This window comes from Indicator indicator, chromosome 30 (assembly GCF_027791375.1).
Source record: "Indicator indicator isolate 239-I01 chromosome 30, UM_Iind_1.1, whole genome shotgun sequence".
Taxonomy (NCBI): domain Eukaryota; kingdom Metazoa; phylum Chordata; class Aves; order Piciformes; family Indicatoridae; genus Indicator; species Indicator indicator.
This window is the reverse complement of record NC_072039.1, coordinates 4,073,249-4,095,174: the sequence shown is the minus strand read 5'-3', so window position 1 is coordinate 4,095,174 and position 21,926 is coordinate 4,073,249. Positions and strand designations below refer to the sequence as shown.

Sequence of the window (21,926 nt, the reverse complement as noted above, 5' to 3'; positions counted from 1 at the left end):
TCCCAGGACTCCAAAAAAAAAAAAATTAGTCTTTAAAAATATCCAAAAAAGTTAATAGTAACCTCCTGGAGCCTTCTGTTGCTCTTTGGGGTAGCTTCCCCACTTTCAACACTTCCACTGTCCTCCAGTTTGTGGCCTCTCCCCAGCTAGCCATCCCTTAGCCACCACTGTCCTTTCCTGGGCTAGTTTTCCACCTGCTCTTTCGCTGCCCCAGATGTTCAGTCATTTCAACAGATTTATTGTCTTGACTTTGAAAAGGGCTTCTCCATGTTTCCATCTGTGTTTACACTCACTGCGGGGTAAATTTCTTCTCCTAGCAGATCTGTTCCTTACCAGCAGAGAAACGCAATTCAGCACAGATTCACACATTTCCCAAGCAGCCTCTCACTTGGAGCTGTGCTTGGTGCCCACACAAAGACAGAGCCCCTCACCAGACCCTGCGTTATCAGACTCTGCAATAAGGAAACAGGATCTGACCCAGAGCCACCTCGCACAGGTCTGCTCTCCAGGGCTGGCTCCCCAGATCACCCAGCACTGCCTGCCCGCTCTTCAGGATGCTGAAGCCAAAATGCTCCTCTAGAGCCAGCTAAGAAGGACTGAAACGCTCCACATGCCACCCAAGGGTCAGACCTAGGCAGCCAGGATCCTGCCAGTCAGCCAGGGCTATAAATGTTGGAAAGAGAGCTCATTTCTCCTGGAAATCTCACCTCTGTGCATGCCTTCCCTCAAAGCAGGGCTGGCTGATGCATGAACACAGCCGTTAACTGCCTGGGCAATTTGCAACACAAAGGGCAGTGAGCAGCTGCAGCCCAGATTTATCACCTTGCTCTCCAAGGCTAGACCAACACATCTTCACTGTACAGCTACAGCAAGGCCCAGTAATGACTTCCCAGGTGGATCTACAGATAGTGTGAGCTTCATCTAATCTCAGGAGAACAGATTTTGAAGCATTTAGAGGCTTCCTGCTTCACCCTGAACTGACACCAACCTTCAGTTTCAGGGCAGTGTGTTGGTGCTGCTCTCATTGCTAGATACTGCCCTGCTCTGTGTCCTGACAGGTCCTTGTCTCCATGTTCAGATAGACGCCTGTTAAATTACAGCCAGGATCCAAACAACCCAGCAAATGTTTGAGACCAAGGCCAGAGATTGTCTTCTGTGATGCTGATATATTGGTCTAGCACATCACAACAGACCAAAAACTTCCGCCACAGACAGAGAGGGCTGACATTGACCAAAGCTCCCTGAAATGAAGGGATACATGCATCCTTCTCTTGAGCAGATTGACCTGCAGGCTGGCCATGACAGTCCCAAGCTCCCTGTTAGCATCAGAGAGGATGGTGAGGCTTTTTTCCCCCTCTGCGTTGGATTATACACTCAGATGGATGAGTCAATAAAGATGATGTGACCTCTACACGACTGCTTCAGAGTGTATGAGATTCAGCGAGGAGCTCCATTCCCACAGCAAGGGAGAATATTCAGGTGGCCCTGGAAGAGGTTTGCAAGGATCTGCCATCTTCCCAGCAACAGCAGATACAAACATGAGCCAAGCCAGGCGCAGAAAAGTTAAACTGTTTATGAGCCAATGCACAGAACTACACAGCAAGGAGATAAGGAGACGTGCTTCTTCCCAGCGCTGGGGACATGCCACAAGCAGGCTGGGCAGCCTCTAATAACAGCTATTAAATGATAGATTCTCTGAAGCTTTGCAGGATATGGTTTGTGATATCCTGGCTGCACTGCCAACAACCTGACCTTGCAAGGGAAGAGGGATCCTCTTGTGAAGAGGTTTTCTCCTGCAACATCCAACCAGCATGATTAAGCTCCACAAAAGATAAACCATAATCAAAGCCACCCCTCCCCAAAAACTCATATAAAGGAGCCTGCTTGGAAGGGGGTAGGGCTTGAAGAGCTCTTCTGACCAGCATGCTGAGACTTCCAAAACGTTAGAATGGGAGTAACTCTCCTGCATTGTAGAAGAAGGAACAACTGCCAGTAAACTAAATGGAGAGTCCCTGGTGAAGGGAACCAAATTCCCTCTAAAACTGAAGTTCATGGCTCTGGCACAGTGCTGGGATTCTTGGGACTGGCTTGTATTTCCTTGGGGGCACAGCTTTGGAGGCCCAGTGGTAGGTACTTGGTATTTGTTGTTCTCATTTATTGCAATGCATTGTTGTTATTTACTAAGCACACTTTTTATGGGCTGTTACTGCATCCAAGTGCAATAACTGGTCTAAACTCAAATCCCTAGGAGAACTGTTAAAAGAGAAGCAATTCCGCCACATATTAATATGACAAGGTTTAAGGGAATAGAAAATATGCTTTGTACAAGTGAAATAGTTCTTTCTTGCACTATAGAACTGCTCTTTTCCAATGATAGCAATGAAAGGATATTGCTTCTGTCACTGATGCTACTGGAAATGTATTGCCTCTCTCCAAGAAACCAATGAAAGGACATGGCTGGTTTGCTCTCTAAATGGGGCTACTGAGAAATACACTGCTCCTGGCACCAGCACGCTGCTAGCACCACATCCTCAACCTGAAGGGCAAAGGCACCAAGTCAGGAGGTTTGTGCCAAATGGCAAAATCATACCTGGAGAAAAATCAAAGCACAGTTGGAGAAGCAGGCAGAAGAAAGAAATGCCAGATGGAAATTAATCCACAGCTTCTCTCACCAAGGGTGAAGCAGGGCTCAGCTCCTCTACAGCACAGGCAGGCTCTGGTCCCTTCTCCAGCAGCTCTGCACCTCATATGAAATGAGTTGGAAGCCCAGGGGAGGCTAATCTACGCTTAACCTGTGGCAGGGAGCCTGCCTGTTAGGAAATCTGCCAGCACTGCTCCCTTTTAACGCTAAGTTTAATGGTCTGGCTCTCCACTGAAGATTTTAGCTTTGGAAAATACAGTCACAAAATGGCTCTGGAACCAAGATGATCTGTCACTCCTGTGCATGCACTGAAGTGAGCACAGAGAAATTACTGTTTCAGCAGAAGTAAAAATTTCCTCTACTGAAAGGCTGAAGTTGAGTTGATGTTTGCGGTTCCGCTTCCATGCCCATCCATCTGTGAATCTGGCAAATTCATTCTTCTTCCCTACAACATCCTCCCAGGTGACACCTCCCACTTGGAAGGTAGACAAAAAAAAAGTCAATGGTTGGGTTTAACCCGGGAGCTCATCAAATTCTTGAGCATGTAGTGACTGGTGGAATAACATCATCTGGGATTTGGTGCTGGTGCCTACCATCTCCACAGGGTTCAGAGCAGTCCCTGCTCCAGGTTGATGATGAAGGGGCCCAAGGTTGATGATGAAGATGGCTTTCACTGGGCTTTTTACTGAGCTGAGTTCTGCAGCAAATTGGCAAAAAAACTGCAGCAAAAAGGGATTCACATCAGTGAAGTGGGGAAAAACCAAGAGCAGAGGTAAGTCAGGCATAAGCAGCGCTGGCACCAGTGTGAAGTACCTCTTGGGCTGGGCTGTGACAGAGCTCCCTCTCCAGTGCCCCAGCAGTGGGCTCCTACCATCAGATATTTATTAGTTGTGTCAGGAATTAGTGAGAGTTCACTGACTGAATAATAATGTGCCAAAGGCAGTTTTTCAACTTTGCTAATGTAATTAAAGAAAGCAAGAGGAAATGCCTTGCACCAGGGAAGGAACCGGCGGCTTCTGACATTGTTGGTTGCTATCTCTATTGCAAGGAAAAGAGGTGAAACATGGAGGGGAGAGGGTGAAAATGGCCATGAGGACCTGAGCAGTGATGAGGATCATGCAATTACTCCCAGCTATGATAGGAGCATTGCTTTCACCAGAGAAACACAAGGGGGAAACAGAAGAGCTGCCCTTGGACCCATCTCTGTGTTCAGGTTTCATGCTGCTCTTTTTAATTTCATGCCTGAGCACCTTGCATCAAGATTGGACTTTGCTTTATTTTTGGTGCTTCTCCTCTTGCTTAGCCAAATCTTGCAGTTTTGGGGGACCTTTGTGAATGGCAGCATTCTTTAATGCTGCTCTGGTGATGGAACACAGCCAGCAAGGTCACTGCATCAGGCCTGAGCACATTATTAAGCCCCACAAGAGGGACCACTGGCTCTGTGGTAAAAGCCAAGATGCTATTTTTAAAACAAGAATGGGGGAAGTTCTAGGTAGTTTAAAATCAAATCAATGCCTGGACAACAGGGTGCTGCTCCCCACCCAGCCTCTGCTGCCAAGTTCCTCTTCCAAATTCCAGGGCTGTCTTCTGACAAACAACACTGTGTCAACAGGATGGGGCTCCCGGGTGCCATGGCCACAAAAACATCCATCAGGAAACTGGCTGCAGGTCAGCTCCCAGCCTGGGCTGTGGGGGAGGGGGTGGGAAAAGCTGCAGGGTCTGAGACCAGGTCCAATCCTCATCTCCTTGGCCAGCCCTGAACGTTTTGTCAGTGTCAGTGTTGGTCAACCAACCTCAACCTGTCCCTGGGCAGATGTCTGCTCCATTTATGTCTTCTCAGAGAGGTGCTATTGGGGCTATGCTGTGATGCTGCCTTCCCACTGTCCTGTGGCTCCTGCAACATCCCTGGACGTTGCTCTCCATCATCTGCAGCAGCTGCTGGTGCCACAAGTCCTTTAGTGCATCAGAAGGTGATATTTGGCAATGTCTTCCCCAGGACATCATTTCAATAGTGATTTCTTGGTGAGGGGAGGGACAGGAGGGATCTGAGACCTTGCAGGCAACTGCTGCAGGTGCAGACTGGACCCATGCAATGATGAGTGTGAAGCTCTGTCAGCTCACAGCATCTTTCACCCCTAAAAATACAGCACTTGAGCTACAGAGTAAAACACAGAGGCAAGAGGAGCAGCACTTTCCCAAGTCATGGCAACAGCTCCACTGGTGCCCCATCAGGCAGCGCTCCAAGACTGCCTTGTATGGTGATGATGGCAGCAGGGAAAGGGAGACTTCCACAGTGGTTTTAATAGCAGGTCAGCAATTACCAGGCAGCTATGACCCTTCTATTTGCTGCCACCATGGAGAAGCTAGCAAAGGTTGGAGTACCCAGGCAGCTTGGTTGTTACACCCTCTTGGCGCTATTTTTATCTAAGATACTAATTACACATTACCTATATGTCCCCAGGCTGATCAATACCCGTCTGAGGGATCAATATGGACGTGGGTGACAGTGCTGTTTGCCATTCAGAGCCTGCACAAGCTGAGAATCCAGGGAACCATTGATCCCAGGGGTGGGCTGAGATGCAGGGCGAGATGGGAGGCACAGTGGGGGCAGTGACCACACACTGCCTTCCTAAATAACACTGTGACATAGAAACTGGGCAGCCTCCTGCCCAGGGACCTGCCATGCATCCCAACCATCCTGCAAAGCCCTCCCTTGGGAATAGCACAGTCCATTTTATTCTGGGTTGCTTTTCAATTCCTGGGAAATGACACATTTAAAGAGATTCACTTCAACCTGAAAATGAACAATTCTCCCTCTTTCTGTGTTCTTACCTGATGATCATTGTCTTAACTACTTCAAAAGGCACAGAGCCTCCTGCATTGTGCTCTGCTGCTTAACTAACCAAAAGCTATGTCCATCTCTGTAATGCCACCATGCTTCTACCAGTAAGAGGCATCTTGGCTGCAGAATGCAATCAAATTTTGCAGGAAGAAGCTCTTGGGACTACCATGAAATTTGTGCTTAAAGCACAGCTCAGTAAGGGAATTGTGTAACTGGGAGTTTCTGCCTGTCTTGCTGGAGTCTTATGACTGTTCTGATTCTGTCACAGCAATGATGGGAAATTGCTTTTTGAAACAAAAAGAGCCTTAGGTCAGGATCATTCGCCCTCAGCACTGGGTTTGTCTCAAGCAGTAAATTGATGGTGGTGGGATTAGACAGTGAGCAGTGTGGGGTGAAAGCAAAACTCTCCCCAAAGGCTTCCCTCATGCTCAACTGTGCCTGCGTCCTCAGTGAGGTGCAAAGCTCTGCAGCCTCCTCCTGTCAGGGTGTTTCACAGGCACATCTCAGAGACTAGGGAAATGAGCAGCAGCTATGGTGCAGCTGGGGGTGATCCAGCTATTATTATGGGTTGGCTACCACTTGCCAGCAAAGCAACAAGGGCCTGCAAAGCATGTGGTGAAAAGCTTCCAAAAAGCAACACCTTCCTGGGTTTTTTGGGTTTTTTTTTTTAATGGAGGTTTTTAGGGTAGCAAAAGGAGCTGTGGACAGAGGCTGCTAGTCCCTGCTGCCCACCTACAAAGACTTGTTGCCTTTCCTGAGCAGCAGCTGCAATCAGCTTTGGTGCCAGAGCGTAGTCATCAGCAGCTTCACCCAACAGCAGACTCCTTGTCCTGTCCTTCCTGCCACAAGCCCCAAAAGCAGAAAGCTGCCCACATCTGCTGTTTGATGGGGTCTGCTCAGCCTTGGTTGCAAGCTCAGGTTCCACTAGTAGTGAGCCTCACTGCCCTGGAAAGGCCATTCCCATGGAAGCACAGATGCTCCTGGGCCGGGGAGCAGAAACAGAAACCCAGCAGAAGATTCTTTGGCTCTCAGCAACCTTGGCCTTCAGGACACTCTTCTAATGTGGTAGCACTGATGGGCACAGTGTGGACTATGTGTGAAAGCTCAGAGCAGAGCCCTGGGGCTGCCCTGGCATCAATGACTGGTGCCCATGGGTGAAGGTGGTGCCCAAGACACTGTGGTGGCCCCATGCTCCTTCCAGCAGCTTCACCACTGGCAGTTCCTTGAAAACTGGTCTGAGAGCTTTGCAGAGGTAACCTGTCATGTCTAGCTATAAGCTGCAGGCACCTGGCACAGCAGCTGGGAGCCACCTGAGAGGTTCTCCAGGCACAGCCAGCCCTGGAGAACATCCTCAGCCCTTCCTTTCAGGAGATATTTCCCTCTGGAATTAATTCCTGTTTTTAAAATGCCAGCGAAGAGGCTTTTGCTGGAAAAGGGCTGTGGCAGGATTTCAGCTTTTCACCCATTTGCACTCCCTGTCCCTGGGGTTAGCAAAGGGCTGCAGCTGGGGGATGGGCTGCAACTTGGCTGCCCCAGCCTCTGTGGAGGTGCAAGTGAGCTGACACCATGCTTAGGCAGTGAACCTCATCTCTAGTTTCTCAGAGATAGCTTTGACTTTGCTTGTAGGGTGTGAGAGCTGAGCAAATGTTCTGGTTTTTATCCTTCCCATCCTCCCCAGTTGCTCTGCTGCTCATTTACTCTTTCATTAGGGATCATCCTCTTGTCATTTGTGTGGCTGTGTTGTTTTTTTTTCAAAGGGGTGGATGCCAGCCATCAGGAATCATGTGTTCAACGTATGGTGGCAATTAGCCCAGCTCTGAACCCTGATGGCGTGTCTGTGTCTGCAATTAGTGCTCTGCTCTATCTGCATGAGATTTCTATTTTCCTTTCTTCCTTCTGGGGCTGGAAAAGGCACAGCCTGGATCTTTGAAAAATTAGCAGGACAGTGTTAAAGACATCACATGAGCCTGACTGCCCCGTGTTGTAGGGCTGTTCTCAGGATTGATTCTGGTTCAGCTTGGCCTCTGCACCTGTATCTATGTAAGTGTGGCTCAGGGCATCTTTCTGATAGAGCATGGAGCCTGTGGGGACTGATCCTGGCTCTGCCAGTCCTTCTGCTCATGCATTTTATGGCATATTCCATGCTCATGCCTGAATGCACCTGGCTCTTTATTAGGAAAATGGAGTGTCTGATTTAATTTGTAGTGTTAAGCTTGTTTATTTGTGTCTTTGGTGCTCTGCAAAATACCTCAAGTTGTTTTTGTGGGATGGAGAAATAGCAACAAAATTTGGATTTCAGTGTTAGGGCAGGCAGAGGGGAAGTGCCTGTGGGCCCTGCTGTGCTTCAGCAAAACTTGAGGTTTGGGAGAAATGTGGCCCCTTTCTCCTTTCCACTGCTCTGCTGGCATCTTATGGTGGTTTTACAGGGGGTCCCTTGGCTGCCTGCCTCTGCATCAGAAAGCTGCTCTACCAAACCTCAAGGGCTTGTTCTTCTTTCCTTCCTTCAGACAAATTCATCTACCCTAAAATCCCTGCTTTCCTGGATGAGACAATGTGATTTTTGGGGAGGAGCTCCTCTCACTGTCACCTGGCTGCAGCTGATTTCTATTGAAGAGCTTCCTCCTGTGGAGGGTGGGGAACAGGGAGAGAAATTAGGAGGGGGCAGCCTTTCTGAATGCAAATACATTAAACCATTTAATTCTGTTGACTCAGGGCTGCCTGGCTCTGAATGGGAATTAATCCACAGCGAATCAAAATTAAAAAGCACAATACAAAGCGCTTAGCAAGGCAGCAGCAGGGCTCAGAGCAGCCCATTAGCTTCCTCCAATGTACCCAGTAAATTTTCATTTGTCAATAACGCTTAGAGCCTACAGTTTATTTACAACCTGTTCAATATTACCCAACCCCCTCAGAGCACCTCATTTGTATTTAGCTGCCACAGTCCGTTTCCTTTCCAGGGACTCTTCCTAATCCCTCTCTTTGGACCTGCTTGCCTCTCATTGCAGAGCCAGACGCAGCAGGGATGTGCCACCTCCCCGAGCAAAGGTAATGCAGGGTTATCCCTTTCCATCCTACTTATCCTCTGCGTGGGGGACCACTTTGTGAGGCCACCCTGAGCCACCTCTCAGTGACCCACACCACGGGGTTCCTCCATCCTGTGTCCTGCACCCAAGGGACGCATTGGCCGCGGCCGCCAGCCAACATAGAGGGTGATGAAGATGGGAATTCCCAAATTGTGGCCTCTAAGGGATGGAGCAACTGTCTCTGTGAACCCACAGTCCGGATGAGCTGGAGCAGCTGTGGCTAAAGAGCCAGGCCCCTCCATCTGTTCCCAAATCGGCTCCCATGGGATGAGCCCTGGTGAGCAGAGTGTGTAACAGGATTTCCCCCAAAAGCCGCTTGAAGGCTGCTGGGCGGATAACGAAGCGTGGCTGGTCCTGAGGATTTCTCCAAGGAAAGGAGTTTACTCTCGGGCACAGACACAAATGGGTGGTTTAATCTCTGTCAGGGCTCATGTCCAGCTGGGGTTGTTTAGTCCAACACCTCAGCTCCCAGATATGTGGCTCCCTGCAGTGGAGACTGGTCTCAGGTGGGGTTTGTCCTTCCACAGGTAGCACAGGATGGGGATGGACCTTCTCCAGCTGCCTGCCTCCTCCCCTCTGCATCAGCACTTCACAAAGGCAGAAGCACTAAGCAATTGCCATGGAAATATAAACAAATGCAGCATCAAGCAGGCCAGGGGGAGAGACAGGACAGGGTTGCCAACAGCCCATCTCAGGTGTAAGGCTCAGAGAGGGAAATCCTTCCAGAGATTTAACTGCAAAGATGGCCCAAATGGGACTGCAAACTTCAAAGGGCCTGAGCAGGGGGCAGTGAGCAGGACTTGTAGCCCATGCTCTCTGCCACAGACCTGTGTACTTGGGAGGGGTGATTGTCAATAGATTTTACAGGCATGGATACAAGAGGCAGTTGTTGAAGCAAGGGACCTCTCTCTATCCCAGTGTTAGTCAGGGTTTGTGAGAGATCTAGGATGCTGTGAATGGCCTGGCAGCACTCCAGGGAAACCCCATCTTTCCACCCCAAAGATCCAAGTCCCCATCACTTGCCTGCTGCTGTCTGCATGTAGCCAGCCAGGGTGCAGACTCTTCTCTCACATGCTCCACCAGGCAGCAGGACGGCGACGATGGCCAGCAGCGAGCTGAGGGCCAGCAGGGCACAGCCACCCGCACACAGCACAGCGCTTGTCTGAAAGGACACGTGAGGATGTCAGCAAGGTGAGCCCCCACCCCTTCTCCATGACACCTTCCCACAGATTCTTCCTCTGGATGTAAGAAGTGGGGGCCTAATGTGGGTGGCTTCTCCCACTTTTTCCCTTCTCCCTTCTGTTGCTCATATTCCCTGTTACATCTGGAGTTCACCTGTCACCTGCTCCCAGGGGTTATGAGTATTCAGGCTGTGGTGAGAATAGCAAGTGCATTACATACATGAAGGGCTAAGTCACTAATGCAGGTGCCATTAGATGCCTGTGACACGTGTCAGTGCCCCCACTGATAGCTGAAATGTAGCTCGTGATGGAGCCTGCCCCTGCAAGCCTGGCAATTAGAAGTTATTTTGCCAATGAAGCTCCACAGTGGGGAACCTGCTGCTGCAAAGGTTTCACTGCAGCCAGCCTCTGCCATGTCAGCAGGCTGCTCCCACCAGCTGACCTCCAGCAGCTCCACTGGCCTTTGCCTGCACGAGCCATGCCTTTGATTTAGCCTCTTTTGCAACAAAATTGGGTCATTTGGGGCTGTTACTCAAACCCAGCTCACGCTGTGCCATCGATGTTTTGGGGTACCGGTGGCTAGCAGTGCCTGGTGAGCAGCATTTTCCTCAGGGGCTGGGGCAGTGAAAGGGGAGGTGACATAGTAGCCTGTCTCCCTGCCATCATCTGCCTGAGGTGGAGCCAGTTTTGTTATTTGATGTTCTAGCAATAAGATGCAAAATGCATCAGCATCTAGAACTGGGAACAGTGATAATTTATGGCAAAACCAACTTGTCCTGGGGTATGGGCACCCAGCTGCTGCACTGTTGCCATTTCTGTCCCCATTCAAAAGACATTTCCACCTCTCCCAACAGGATGGCACTGGCAGTGAGATGATCCCCTGTAGTGAGGACACAGGCCAGCCCAGCCAGGGGCACAGTGTGGTTGGCAGCAGTGAAGGGGACCCATGAGGACTGCCTTCTTCTCCAGCACCCAGCCCACAGCAGCATTCAAGCAGCATGAGGGCGCCTCAGTCCTGGCACTGCAGCAGCCACGTCAAGTCCTGTCAGTTCACGGCAAATTCCAGACAAGGCTCCTGGCTTTGGTGAGTCACCCTGCAGTAATGTCAGTGTCTTGACTCCCTGAAGCTGTACAGCTGTAAGACAGGTCCCAGCCCCATCTTCCTAACAAGCCTCATCTTCATAATCTGTGCAGGAGCTGCCCTAAGGAGCTCAGGTCCCACCTCCACCTGCCCTTCTCCAGCCTTCTTGCCCTGCTGAGGCATTCTGGTTAGAAACGCAGTTTGCCTTTTTGATTTCCTCTCTGTATCTGAGCTTTTGCACAACCATGGTTACTCTAGGAACAAAACCAATACATGTTTCCATTTGCCCCTCTCACCACAGGAGTTACAAATCAGGAGTAAATAATTTGCCAAATGCAAGTTACGCAGCAGGAACCACGGGCAGGCTGAAAGGGAGGAAGAGGAATTGTGTTTACCTTGCAATGGCTATCTGGGGTCCAAGCAGTTAAAAACCCCACCCAAATCTGCAGCACTAGAGGTGCTGCCCCACAGCTCTGGCATTGTCCTATATCTACCCCTGGTATTTACTGCTGAGCTGGTTTTTAGGAGCTGAACTGGTGGGAGCCTTGGTGGCAGAGCTGTGTTATGTAGGATCCCACCCAGGAGCTGCTGCTGCTCCAAAAAGAGACCCACTGCTGCTGGTGAGGGACAGGCTAGGGGGGGCATGAGCACCCCCTGACACTCTGGTGTGAGAGCTTCCCTCGATGCTGTGCATAGAAATCAGCATCTTATTTACAGCCTATTTATACCCCACACAAGTAATGCAGATGATGTCCCAGCAATAAATGAATTCCTGCCATGCAGTGTAAAAGGCAGGGCAGTGCAAACAGCCCACCAGAGAAACAAAGGGGCTGCTTTGGCAGGGATTATGGCAGCAGGGGGATCTGCTCCTCTCCAGGGCCTTCCAAGCTACCAAGACCCAAAGAGAAAAATGCTGCTTCAGGGAAGCAGAGATGAGCTTGGTACACCTGCACAGCGAGCTTGGTACACCTGCAGCAGCCTTGTCCCATGACCCTGGCAGGGACTCAAGGGGTTTGGGTTGGGATGGGTGACCCCATCATGCACACATCCCCCAGTGTGGGGTCCACTGGGGAGAGCAGCCACAGCCCCTGCTCCCCACCACTCCCAGGGCAGAAGCTCAGCAAGGAAATAGACTCAATTTAAAAAAAAGGATTACTCTGCCCAGCATCTGCATTTTACCTTCCACCCAGCAACATGCAAAACCATCCTGCTTTGCAAGGACCATTAATTATTTAGAGCAATGAATTTTTCAGCAGAAAGGGGTCTTGCGAAGCAGGCTTGTTCCTCTCTCGTGTGAAGGATATTATTTTTAATGATCTAGGTTCTTCTTAATTATGGCAGTGCAAATCCCCTAAAAACTCAGTTCCTGCTGGAAGCAACCTATGAGCCACTCAGGCTACTGATCCCTGCAGAAAGGTGCCAAGGTGGTTTTCAGGACAGAAAGGCAAGAAAAAAGGCACAAATAGGATGGGTGCAGGTGAGTGTTACACTGAAGGAGGACCTGGGTCTGGTTTGGGTCCTGCCATCACAGTTCATGTAGGCAGTAGCAAGACTGCAGGGTTCTGGGGTGAGGAGCACCCTGATGTGCACAGTGGTGGCCAAAAAAGTATCAAATTCAAGCAGGGCTTGGAAAAGGAAACTGAGGTCTCATTTTAAATAAATGTGTTAAAATTCATGGGGGCAAGAGGTGCAGGTAAAAGGTAAAGTCTGCTTTTTGCCACGTGGGTGATGGAGGCTGAGCCAGTCTTGGGCAGCTTTAGGGGCAGAAGGGATAATGCAGCTGAGCAGGTTTGCTGGGGGGCACAAAGGGTGGCAGTGGTGCAGGTGCCCCAAAACAGGTGGCAATAGGGAAAGGCACAGGGTGCCTCAGGGCAGATGGCAAGAGACCCTGCTGCAAGCTGGTGGTCATAGTCTGACTCCTACATTACACTGCTACACCAGAGCTGCTTGGGCACAAGGTGTGAATTTCTTTCCCTAAGGTGTTGGCATTAGCTGCCAAACACTGGATGTGCTCTTGTAAACCAGAAACGTTGCTCTTCTTGTAACCTTTCCAGGGCCTTGATGGGGAATCATCTCAAGTGCTCCTGCCCTGTGCTGGAGTCACACCTGCAGATCAAACAGCCACTTCCAAAGAAAAATAAGGCCTATGTTTGAAGAAGTCCATGGAGCAAAGCTACCAAACAGTAGCAGCTAAAAATCTTTTGCACTGTGCAGCCTCTTTCCTCTGTGCTTGTGCCTGCTGCATTTTGAGAAGAAAGCAAAGGCTGCAGGAAACAGGATACAAAAGCTGAAACTCAAAAATAGACAGGAGAAGGAAACAAACGGGATGTGTCAAGGCAGTCTGAGAGAGCCTGGCTCAGGCAGGGTCAGGAAAAAGCTCATTCATCACAACTGAGAGCACAGCTACCAGTTCCAAACAGGCCAGGGTGGAGCAGGACCTCTCACTGCCTGGTGAGCTGCTTCTTCCCAGGCATCACAGACCCAAGTGCTTCCCAGGAGAGTACCCCCCTAGGGAACTCAGCAGCCCAAGTCTGTGAGCTATCCTGCATCCAGCACGCTGGGAAAAGACATAAAAGACATAAAACCCCATCAGGTCTTCTGCTCCCACTCCCAGGGAGATTAATTGTTTATCCTGAAACAAATTAATAGTTCCCTGGTGGGACTGTAAACATGCCTATATGTAGTGTAATAAATTCTACTTAACAGCAATCCCCTACCCATTATTTTAATATTTTACAGATCTGACACACACCGTGGCTGTGACAGTCACTAAGCAATAAATCTCTTGATGGTGCTGTTTCATTCACTGAAAAGAATCAAAATTCAAATGTCACACAATGACCATCTTGGGAAGAATCACTTAATATCCCTAATTACAAATTTTAGAAGGTTAACCCATCTTTGGAAGCCAGCATCCATGACCTTTACAGTTTAAAGGGAAAAGGGCAAACATGAGAAAAAAACCCTGGTTCAATAAGTGAGTGCTAAGAAATGTACCTGGTGTTTGGCTTAGAGATAAACCAAGCTGGCAAAGCTCCTGCCATCATGTCCTGTGTGGCCACACCACAATGCACATTAGCTTATTAATGCAATTTATTAACTGGATTTCTTTACAGTGAGGGTGGGAAGACACTGGAACAGGTTGCCCAGGGAGGTAGATGCCCCTTCCCTGGAGGTGTTCAAGGCCAGGAGCGACCTGGGCTGGTAGAAGGTGGGGCTGCCCATGGATGGGCATGGATTGGTTGGAACTGGATGATCTTTAAGGTCCCTTCCAACCCAAATTACTCTATGAATCTATGAACTTGAGTATTCCCAACAGCTGCCATCCTGGATGGGCCCCTCAGTACCTGGAGCAGTAGGCTGAAGGCAAGCTGTTTGTACTGCTTGAGTATTTCAGCCCTGCACAAATGCTTAAGCATCTTTGCAAATGTGGGCAGAAAACAAATAAATAATTAGGAAATGAAGACATGGTCTGAGAAAGAGTGAAGGTCACAGACTGCCTGGCTTTCTGGGGGTGTCTGTTGAGGCAGAAAAGCTCTGAGAAACCCTGAATGAGCTGGGGAAAAACTGGCTGTAAAAGCAGTTGTAAGAGAAGAGGAAGCAAAATAGATCAAACCATTTTTTTTTTCTACGTGCAACCCCTTGCCATCAGAGGTCTGTGTGACTAAATATTCATTTGGGGAACATGTTTTGGGGTTAAATTGGAAAGTGCTGAACCTGGAGAGGCAGAAACCAAATGGACACCAGGGGGTTAACCTTGTTAAAAAAAAATAATCAGCACTGGACAGAGGTGCTGGTGGGGACCTGGGCTTTGGGATTTGCGGCAGTGCTGGCAAGGACACAGGAGGCCACACCATGGGTTGATGCTGGGAAGCAGATGTAGATATTGGCAGCTGGATCTGGCTCTTCCCCATGGCTCAAGATGCCCCTGGCCAGGCTCCTGGTGGAGGAGGATCAGTCAAATCAAGAGAGCTGGAAAGGATCAGCACAGATAAACTGGTTTCTCTTTGCAGAGCAGCAGTGACTCTGGAGCAACAGAGCTATCTTCCCTCCACCCCAGACAGGTCTCTGAATGTCCCTGCAGCCCATGAGTCACTACCACCAGCACCACATGGCCACCAGGTCCTTCACTCCAAACCTTAACTCCTCTGCTTTCATCCACACTATGCAGGGCAACACTGCCCTGTACCCATAACAGCAGTGCCTTCTCCTTGGGCAAAGGTGCAAGAAGTCCTGGTGCAAAGCAGGAACATCTACTCAGGCACAAGGGAAAGGTACCCCCTCTGCAGGAGATGCTGCATCTGCAGGGGGGAGGACAGAGCCTGGCAGCTTCTGCATATTTCCCCCACAGAGTCACAGCAACAAACAGCCACCATCTGCTCAGCATTCGAGTGAGGGCCAGGAAGAGGATCCTGCACGTCCTCCTCCTCTCCTCCCCGGCAATTACCTTCCTTTTGGCGTCATCCGACAGCTTTCTCCTTCCTATTTGATCTTCCCTCTCCGTCCTGCTCTTATGCAAGTGCTATCCTCTGCCCAGCAGCACTGGGAAGTGCCTGGTGTCATCCAATGGGAAGAGTGGGAGCGGATCCAGCCTCCCTAAACCAGTCTGGTAGTAAAGCAGAGCCCCAGGTGTGATGCTGCTAGGGAGGTGGCTGATGTCTGAGTCCCCCGAGCCAGGGTGGTTTGGGCTGGGGCACGGTTGGGCTTGATGATCCTAAAGTTCTTTTCCAACCTTAATGATTCTATGACAGAGGTGCAGAGGAGGCAATGAGGCTCCAGGCCTCATTTCTTCCCCTTCAAACGAAGGATTTAATTGATGGGGACCTGCCTGTGCATGGCACACATAGGAGGGTTTTTCTCCCCAGATTTAGCTGCTCATGCACAAAATTCAGCAAGAAAAAAACAACCCCAAACCAACCCAGACAGAGCTCAACCAGTCCTGGCCTTTCAGGTAACGTTCCTACTTTCAAGCTAATCAGAGTATTCCACAAAAATACCAGAGGGGTTAATGCCCAAACCAATCCAAACGGGAAGGGAAAAAAAAAAAAAAGAAGTGTTTTTTTTAATTAAGGAGAAAATAAGGGACAGATAATATGCCTGATGAATTATGGCTGGCTGTCTTTCAGTGCCATTGCATCTGGGGATGCTGGAAAGCAGTTCCTAATGGCACTGCTTTATCTAAGAGGATGATGGATAGTGGTGAAAGAGGGGAAAAAAGTGAAAAAGTAAGACATTAGCACATCAATGGTGTGGCTGTGACCTCCATCAAGGGATGTGAACCAACTTAATGAAATTTTAATTAGGCAGCAAGCAGTGTGCTGTCGCTGGGTACCAGATCAGACCTTCTTACCAGCACTCTGTTATTATCCTTCTGTGGGATAAGCCCTTTCCCGGTGCTGGCAGCAAAGCTGGGCTCATCATCCTGGGCCAGGCAATGCCCTGCAGGTCACAAAGCTCTCCCAGCTGGCTTTGCCTTACAAAGTCAGTGGAGAGGAGCCCAAAGAGAGTGGAACTTGCAGCCTCAAGATGATGGAGGGAATGTCCCACTACCCAAATGTCCCTGCCCTGTCCCCATGACTCTGCTCTGGGCCCTACAAAGGGAAAATTCAATGTTCAGCCCAGAATGTCTCTGCTGCACCCAGGTAAGGCCCTTCCTGAGGCACAGGGGTCAGGACTTGCTATTTGTTGAGCAGGTGTGTGGGCTGGTGACCCAACATGAACTGGTCATCACTGACATCAGTAGTCACATCTCACCCCTGGCTGCTGCCTAGCCCCTGGTCCTGCAGCCCAGACAATGAGGCCATGGCTAATACCCACTTCTCCAAGCCTTTGTTTAAACAAAGCAGCTCCTGTCTCCCGTTGAGAGCAGAGTTGATAGAATTAATCCTGAGAGCAGCCTGTCTGCATTTTCAATCAACTTGGCCTTCCATGGCCCACCCATAGGCTGGTCCTGTCTCAGCATGCATTTCAGCCCAGCTTAGTAGTGAGTGCTTTACTGGTTCAGTGAGTCCTAGTTATGGTTTGCTACTTGGGCACTGAAGCACAAGGCCACAGCCCCAAATTTAAGGGTTTTCCCCAAACCAGATGTTTTCTGTTGAGTTAAAGTAGATCAGAAACTCTGAGTGGCTAATGAAAGGAGATAAAGCCTACTGCAAGGTGATATGCATAAAGAGGAAGACAGGGATTTCAGGAATTGCTGAGCACTTAGACCTCTTGCCAAGGTTGTGTAAGTGCAATTAAAAATCAAACTGACTGGTAGACAGGGGAAGCTGGGAAAGATCTGCTCTTCTGGGAACTTCTTAGGATGAGGAGCTAAAAGTTGATTTCCTGATAATCCCAAATAAATACTCTGGCCTGACAGAGCCTGCAGAGGCAGGGCAGGCTCTGCCCAAGAGCCAGTCCCACATGTGGCTCCCTGCTTGGGTCACGCTGCAAGACAGGGACTCCTACAACACTCAGCTCTCTCTTGTGCCAGACTCTGCTAGAAGAGGAGCGATGGATGTTCCAAATATCTTCCCATTTCCACAAGCACTCCAGGTGCTTTTTCACTGGGACCAGAGCTGCTGAATAGTTCTGCAAACCCAACCTCAAGGGGCAAACCTCAGATGACATCAGGAGTGCAGTGCTGAACCGACACAGTGAGAAACCAGCAGTGAAGGGCAATGAAACCTTTCTTCATTTGCTGCTAAAAGGGTTAAGCAGGTTTAGTGTGCATTTTCACCAGCTTGAACTTAAGTCCTGCTATGGGCAAAAACTCACAGGAAAGACCGACTCAGGGACCTCAGGGGGCCATGCAAAGCTTTTACTTTGTCCTGAGTGGGTTATTTTGTGCTCTACTCCAGCAGGGCATCACTGGCTTCATAGGCAAGTGGTCCATGTGGTTTTAACCTGGATGCCATAGGCTGATCAGCTTCTTTGTTATTTTAGATTACATGCTTGGCAAAGCCTGAAAATAATTGGAGGCTATCTGGAAAAATAAAAATAGAAATTTGAAATGAAGCAGCACTGAGACAGAAATCCATGAGCCAAATGCTCCCACTGAAAAAAAGAAAATAAATTAGCTCTGGATAAGCACTACTCTGCACGCAGACAAACACACACTGAGATCTGGCATCAAAGAAATAAAGGTAGTGAGATGCAGTGAGGCAGCTCAGAGCTTGAAAGGCTCACCTGTTTTTCCCAGCTCTACCAGTTGGCCTCCCAAGAACACTCCTCTCACCCTATGATGCCTGCATCCCTCATGATGCCCCCCTCCAGCCCTGACAACTCCAGGTCCTCCCACAATGGATCATCCTTTCCATTGATTGTCCATCTAAGGGCTCCACTCATAAACTGTCTATGGCTCCTGATCAGTATCTCCATCTTCTCTCTTCACCTGGCTCCTGCCAGACCCTCTCCAGTTCCCATCAGCTCCAGCAAGGTTGCAGCCTGCAAGAGACAACCTGGCCACCACATCTCCAGGCATCAGGGACATTCTGTTATATTCCACCCCATCAAATCACCATCGGGATGCTGAGCACAGTGCAAAGCCCCAGCAGCCTGAGCACTGACAGGGTTAAATTAAAGGTACCCCTGATATTACAGAGCTGCAAAGTAATTATGAAAGGAAGCAGAAAAAAGCCAGCAACTCTAAGCAGACGTGAAGGTCCTCTTAAGAGAAGAAAGGCATGTTAATTAACCTCTAGACATGATTCAAAGCATCATTTGTAGCATGATTAACATAATCCCCCAAGTGCAAACACACAACTGGCATTAAGGATGGTTTGCAGAGCTGAAGGCTTCCCCAGCCCAGTTCCAATGGGCAGCTAAGGAAGCAGGTCTCAGGAAACAAAAAGAACAATGCTCCCCAGGCATGGACATCCTGGCTGCAGGCTGCTCCCACCCCCTGTGCCCTGCAGGTGGACATCCTCCCCAGGTGTGCTGTCAGCAGCCTCTCCAGATATGCTCTCAGCATCTCCCCAAATATGCCATCAGTTTCACCATCAGTTTCCTCCCCAGATGTGCTCTCAGCATCTCCCCAGGCATGCTGTCAGCATCCTCCCAGATGTGCTCTCAGTATCTCCTCAGATGTATCACCAGCTTCACACTAGAAGAGCTCCTGATCCCCATGGTCCCCCCCTACAGTTACAGCTTCACACCCTCCTTGACAGCCTTCAGCAAGACCCTGGTGGCTGTTCTCAAAAGCTCCTCGACTCCGACCCACATTAGGCTCTCAGCTTTCATTTAAGGAAGGAGCAGGAGAATCTCCTGCTTGAACTTGTGGTCAGGGCTCACAGCGCCCAGCTCCCCTCGTCCCGAGCACTGAAGCGGTCAGGTGCAGAGGGCTGCTCATGCACGAAAGCTGAAGCTGTTGCCTGCCTTAGCAGAGCTGTCAGGGCTAATTCATTATATTCCACCCCATCAAATCCCCATCACAAAAGGCATTCTCATCCTCACCGTGGCAGAAGGCTGGTAGGGAGCACTTTCTCCTGAAACAGACTGCACCGTTTGTTGTTCACCAATTATTTGGGTGGCACTCATAAAGGTGACAAGGGCATGTCACCAAAATCCACTGGAACCTCAACTCCACATCATGATGTTATTTGTCCCTAGCACATATCAAGCTCAGAGGTTTTGTGTTATGCTATATTCTGGCTCTCAAGTGATTTCAGAGGCTGTTAGATGAGATTGTGTGTGGCTGAAGCTTGTTCAAATGAGTCACTGCTGAGCTCCACTTCTTATCTTTAAAGTTTGTTATTACTTGGAAGTGTTTATCTGAATTACACTGACAAATCCAGCTGCACAAAGGCCAGCTGACGGAAACCTCAGCATTTTTGCACGTTTTTGTATAAATAGGAAGGGTTTTATGCAGCCTGTTCTTTCCTTTGCACAATATTTGTTTTTAATGACAATTTTAAGGACCGTGACGGGATTAAGCAATCCCATGCAGACCTGCCATCCTGGGAGAGATAACAGCACGGCTTCACTGCAGGCTGAGAAACTCAACTACTGACACCCATTGTGCCACCACCTCTTGGGGGACTGAGCCCTCCCATTGGGATTTCTGCACCATAGTGACCTGGAGCAAGTCAAAGCTGCTGAGTTCTGAGCAGCAGTAGTGAAATCACAGACAAAACCTCAGGGTAAGAAGCTAAGAATAAAAGGAAGGGAAAGGAGAGGAGGAAGGAAGGGCAGGGGCAAGCGGGTGGTGGGATGCTGGGGCTGGGCTTTGTGTGGGCCCCACGCACACCCAGCAGGGGTGGGCAGCTCTTTGGTCCCCTCAGGGCACCAGAGCAACCTCAAGCTCCCCCACAGGGCAAACAGGGAAGCCTTGGCCTCCTTCCCAAAACCTGGGAAGGGCATCTCCCCAGGCTGGTCAGGCAAGGGAACGGCCACAGTTCCCCAGTCCAGGCTCAGTGTGTGGAGCCTCATGTCTCAGGGACAGCAGCCTCAGCCACCTCCCTGCTTCTCTCCCACTCAGCAAACTCAGCCAGCAAGCTGTGCTCAGTGCCTCACTGGGGAGCACCAAACCTTTCCCATTTCTCCCCCAGCTCACTCCCACACACCCACACAGGAGCTCACCCAGGCAGTTAGGGGTGACTTGAGGCACTGCCAGGGCTGGGTGGTTGGGTCAGACCTGTGGCATTGCCAGGGTCACAGCCAGGACATGCACTGTGGCCACGCTCAGGCTGCAGCAACTACCACAAAAGCACCTGGGGGGGGTGGGGGTGGTGTCTATGCAGCATCCCAAGCATGGCAAAGCATCCAAAAAAAAAGATGTGGCCCCACAGGAGCGGTCAGGGGCAGGACATGGCAGGATGCAGGGGATGAAAGGGGATGCTTGAGAGCAGCATGGAGGGATGCAGAGGATACTCACAGGCAGCACAGGGATGCTCAAGCCAGGATAGGGATGCTGGGGCAGCTTTGGGGGACAGGGTTAGGGGATACTGGGGAAGCTGGGTCACAACAGGGGTTGCTGGGGTGACCACAGTGTGACCTTAGGGAAGCGAGGAGCACAGAGAGCCTCGGGCAGGTCTAGGGGAATGTGGGAGGGATGATGAGGGGCGGGGGGTGCCGGAGAGCCCGGGGCACGTCGAGGGGGATGCCGCGGACGCGATGGAGAATGCCGGCGAGCCAAGGCAAGTACAGCGAAGATGCCGGGGAGGTGATGGGAGACGCTGGGGAGCCCAGGGAAAGGCATAGGCGATGCCGGGGAGGTGATGAGGGACACCGGGGAGTCCAGGAAAGGGCAGAAGTTCCGGGGAGACGATGGGGAATGCCAGGGAGTCCAGGAAAAGGCAGGGGTGATGCCAGGAAGGTGATGCGGGATCCCGGGGAGATCGTAGAACCCGAGACAGGCTGGGGAGGGTGGCGGGTGGAGGGAGGCGCTCACCTGCCAGGAACCGGAGGGGATGTCTCCGAAGCCGCCGGGGCCGGCGGAGCCGTGGCAGCTTCGGGGTGGCCCGGCGCAGCGCCAGAGCAAGCCGAAACCGGCGGCGGCTCGGCCGGGCGGTAGCAGCCAGGCCGGGGAGACGAAAGCGGCGGCGCAGGCGGCCAGGAGGCCGGCGGAGAGCAGCGCCCAGAAGCAGCCGACGCCGCTGCACATGGTGCGCCGGCGGGGCAGGGAACCCGCGCCCCGCGCCGCCCCCGCGCCCGCCACCGGTACCGGCACCGACAGCATCGGCGGGCGCCGCAGCGCGGGGCGGCCGGCGGGGCCGGGCGCGGGGCCGGCAGCGCTGCCCGCGCCCCCTGCGCGCCGCTTGCGCGCTGCCTGCGCGCCGCAACCCCCCGGTTCTCCTCCCCCGGGGCGCGGCTGAGGCCGGGCGCGGTTGCGACACCCGCGACGGGCGGGGAGGGTCCCGGGAGGGGCGGAGGAGCAGCTCCCCCCCCGCTCCCCACCTGCGCACACGTTTTGGAGGGGGGTTACGCCGTTTTCTCTGCGGAGCGGCCCCTAAAGGGTCGTTTTCTTCCTGCCGTTCGTGCTTGTATTTTTAAAGGGCGATGCTGCGGCTTCCGCGGGCAGGGACACGCGTGGGGGCTGCGCGGATTTCTCGCAGCTTGAGTGTCACCATGGGAGGGGGCTTGAAATGCACCCTCGGCCCAAGGAGATGCGCCGGGT

General features: G+C 51.1%; 1 protein-coding gene across 1 annotated transcript in view; it reads right to left on the bottom strand.

The window, feature by feature from the left end:
- The window catches only part of LHFPL7 (LHFPL tetraspan subfamily member 7), a 61,454-nt gene extending 39,966 nt beyond the window's left edge, over window positions 1-21,488 (bottom strand). Inside the window, exons 1-2 of the mRNA XM_054394467.1 lie at window positions 21,201-21,488; window positions 9,590-9,728 (exon numbers count right to left, since the gene is read on the bottom strand). Of these exons, the coding sequence (XP_054250442.1) occupies window positions 9,590-9,728; window positions 21,201-21,488 (427 nt within the window). The remainder of the gene's footprint in view (window positions 1-9,589; window positions 9,729-21,200) is intronic.
- Between the last annotated feature and the right edge of the window lie 438 nt (window positions 21,489-21,926).